Raw genomic sequence first — 3,807 nt, 5'->3', positions numbered from 1 at the left:
TCGCATTACAGCAGAAATTCACGTGGGCAAACCCTCCAGCCACAAAGACGGGAGTAACGTGGTCACAGGGGTCCTTTCTGCAAGCGTGTAACCTTGACGCAGCTTCACACCCCTCCGCTTGCCCTCTTTACCTGACAGCTGCTACTTCAATGAATGTACATGTCCGTACAGCAATCGGTCTTTGGATACTGCGGGTGTAAATTGCGTGTGACCTCAGCGACTGTTTGGCACACGTGTCACACCTGCACGTCCGGGCGATCAGGAAAATGCCGGCAGCGGGGAAGTGGGAGGGCTGGGGTCAGTGAGGGAAGCTCCGAGGAGCACGAGGGAGGAGCAGGAGGGCTCGGCTCCAGCATCCCCGCTGCAGAGGAGCGAGACCGAGCCGCCGTGCCGGGCTGCGCGAGGTCCAGGCGGAGGCTCTCCCGCCGCCCCCCGACGGACGGAAACGTCGGGCAGTCGGGAGACTTCATCTTCTTCATGAACTTCTTGAACTCCTTGTTCTTCTTGTCCCACTTGTAGATGGCTGTCAGCAGGTACTGGGTCTTCACCTGACGGCCCATGATGAGGAAGTTGTGGCCAAGGTTGTCCAGCTGATGGCAGGGACAGTCGGCCCCGTTCTTCAGGAACAGCACCAGCTTCTTCAGGTTCTTCTTCCGGATGGGTCCCAGCTTCAGCGCCTTCCTCTTCCGCGGGACGATCATCTTGTCCCCGTTCTCCTTCTTCACCTCCTTTATGGTCATCTTAAGAGCTGAAAAACAAGCCAGAAAAAAAAAGACTCCTGAGCAGCCATCGTTGGCACAAAGGGAGGCTGGGGGTGAGGGGGCCCCGGTGCCCCAACCCTGGGATGCAACAGTGCTCTGCCCAGCCGCAGACATCCAGCGACCCGCACCACCGCTCCCCTCTCCGCGGCATCACCCGGTAATGACTCGGCTGTTGGTCGCGACACGAAAACCCTCGTGACTGAAGCAGAGATATCCCTGCACCCAAGAGAGCGTGGCGGTAAAACACCATCATCTCCCCTCCTCCCAGCGCTTTTTATTTGAGAGGGAGACTTGTTCAGCCAGCGATACGCTCTTTGGTAGCCACAGGTTAGCTGAGAAAAACAATTTCCCTGCTCCAGATGCATGGAGAGATCCTTGAAAGGGCCATTTGAAAGGTCAGCTTGGCTTCTCAAACATTTGCAGTGACTCCTGGCCCTCAGGTGCCTGCGAAAAAGGTTTCCAAGCACCAAACATCTCTACATGGGAGCAGTGAAGCCACCTTGCCAACAGCCGCATCCACGGGACCCCCGCGGAGGAGGCAGAGCCGCAGGGAGTAGCCGCACACCTGCCCCTTCCCCGGGAGAAGGGGAGTTAATCCGACACAACTTCCACAGCAAGTATTTTCCTCTTTGGGTTCAGCATTTTCCCCGAGTTAATTGCAACCCCAATGAAAAAACCCATGAACGTTCCTTTGCCACGACCATGAAGAGGAATTTAGCATACATGGAAAACATGATGAAAATGTGTTGCGCATTAAAAGTATCACTTCTGTGCCATTTGGCTCTGCCTCATTTTTGGGGAAAAGCACATATGGCCAAAGATTACTAACATATTTCCATCATTTGGGAGTTTACTTCAGAGCTGCAGATAAATAGTGCTCGGATAGGTGATTAATTATCTGCCATCCCTCCTCATTTGACTCTCAGAGCGCATGCAGCAGACGGCACGCAGAAGCCTCTGGCTCTGGCAGGGAGACGGGTCCCCGCAGCATCGTTCCTTGAAGTCTTGCTCTGCTGGAACTTGTAGCCACGAACACACGTTGCTTTCTGGACGGCAGCTCTGCTCACCGTTCCAGACACGAGTGGCTGCAGGACAGCGCGATGACAATCCTGGGAAGGCAGCAATGTCTCTGTACTACCCTCGTGCTCCCAGCCACTGCACTGGCAACAGGAGGGACGGTATTTCTCTGCCTGTGTGCCAAAAACGCCTGCCGTGTTTGCCAAGAGCCCTGTCGTGTTCTACTGTTACTGTACGAGAAAGTAATCCAGGACTGGAAACCTAAGTGAAATTTTCATTCCATCTGTTTTCCAACCTCAGGATGTTTAAGGAGCTAAAAGACGCTGAACCAGACCAATTTGCAACAAACCTGGCAAATGGAGCAAGTAGTTTTCAGGCAGCTCTAAGCTCCACGGGCAGCAGCACCCCTCAATACGAACCTCAATTTCTTTATCCGTTCCGACGTGGAACTCTCGCGCTAAGCACAGTGATTTCTAGTGCAGGAGGAATTGGATAATATCAGTAATAAGAGAGTTTTTCAAACGGTTTGTTTGCAAATTGCTTTGCTATGATCACTGCAAGTTTAGATCCTCGTTGCTAGAGAAAGAAAACAATCTGGCAGCTAGCGGAGGGGCTGTTTTGCTCCAAGTATCACAGTCTGCGGAAGACAAAGAGGGACTGGTAATCCTGTGCCGTGGGATCTCCGCGCTGCTCCCTGCCCTGCACAGCAGCAGTTAGCTGTCTGCAAGCCAGCGATGCAGGTCCAGGAAGCGTGGGAGCTGCCCAGGTGAACCATAAATCCACCCGTGAACTGAAAACTCATCCAAACCTGACTTGTGCAAAGCAGCCAAGATCAGGTAACGCCAAAGTGGACAACGAGAGGCCTGATCAGGGGTGTAAATAGCTTGTGTAGCACTCTGCTTTTCCCAGCACGGATGCCCTTTTTGCCATCAGCAGGATTCACAGTGCTGCCCAGGTACAACGCAGCCTGGCACCAGGAATTCGGAGTTTCGGCTGCCTTGCTGTGCAGTAAGCAGTCACGCGAGCTGGGAAAAAGCCAAACCAAAAGGCATTATAAGCACTGCTCAGTTCTCACCCCTCTGCCACTGGCTCCCCAGCCCCTCCTTGCTCCCCTACTCGGGCCACGTCCTTTAGCCCAGCCCCACTTTCCAGGCGGGACTCCTGGGCACGACAGGCACGTTGTCTCACAGCGGCGGCCGGACACGCAGCTCTGGCATTTTCCAGGCACATCAGAAAAGCGGCACCCGAGGGCACGTTCGTACTCCACGCAGCGGGAGGCAGCCCCTTGGCTTGTGGCTCTCCTAAAACACAGAGGATCTGGCAGGGGGGACCATGGTGCGACTCGCTGCTGCTGCAGCTCGCCTGGCATCCCCCCGGCCCCAGGAACACCTTCGCCCCAGGAGCTGGCAGGCAGTGGGGGAAAGGCTCGAGCGGGACGGATTGAGTCTTGGCTCCAGGATCCGACTGAGCTGCCAAAGCAAACAGCTTCCTCCCTGGGAGCCCTGGCCTTCCCGCTCTCCCCGCGCTGCACCAAATCCATCTCAGCGCCGAGCAGGAGAGCCGAAATTGCCCCTGGGACCCCAGGACGCACTCGCTTGCACAAAATCTTCAGCCGTTGCTGCCAGGAGGGAGCTGAACGTGGGAAGAGACCTGGAGGGTTATTCAAAGCGTGCGAGCCTGTGCAGCCGCCCCAGCCCAGCAGCCTGCCTGCACCACGGCCACAGGACTGCCCCGGCATCGACCCACGGCACCCCAAGGGCTGCCAGCCACAAGCCCATCTTCCCCCCCGCTCTCGTGATACACACATGTCACATGTTACAGCACCACTTCCCATCCACCCTGCGCTCCCTCACTAAACTGCCATCACATCTCCCCACCTAACACACTCAACACCTTCCACTCCCTCCCAAGCTCCTGGTAATCGAAGCGTCCAACACATTCCCGAAGATGCTGGCTGACGTGCTCCCATGGAAAGGCCCTCGCTCCCACAGGCGGGCACAGCCTCAGGGCCTACAGAGAGACCACCAAC

The 3,807-nt window shown here is 56.0% G+C and overlaps 1 protein-coding gene across 1 annotated transcript in view; it reads right to left on the bottom strand.

The window, feature by feature from the left end:
- Positions 1-236: 236 nt before the first annotated feature.
- LOC104513406 (secreted frizzled-related protein 1-like) overlaps positions 237-3,807 on the bottom strand; it is a gene marked incomplete at its 5' end in the record, with an annotated part of 15,936 nt that continues 12,365 nt past the window's right edge. Inside the window, one exon of the mRNA XM_010156740.1 lies at positions 237-748. Coding sequence (XP_010155042.1) covers positions 237-748 — 512 coding nt within the window. The remainder of the gene's footprint in view (positions 749-3,807) is intronic.

The sequence above is a fragment of the Eurypyga helias genome, unplaced genomic scaffold (assembly GCF_000690775.1).
Source record: "Eurypyga helias isolate BGI_N326 unplaced genomic scaffold, ASM69077v1 scaffold28118, whole genome shotgun sequence".
In the NCBI taxonomy this organism is placed as follows: Eukaryota; Metazoa; Chordata; class Aves; order Eurypygiformes; family Eurypygidae; genus Eurypyga; species Eurypyga helias.
The sequence above is the reverse complement of the archived record's forward strand: the minus strand, read 5'-3'. Positions and strand labels throughout refer to the sequence as shown.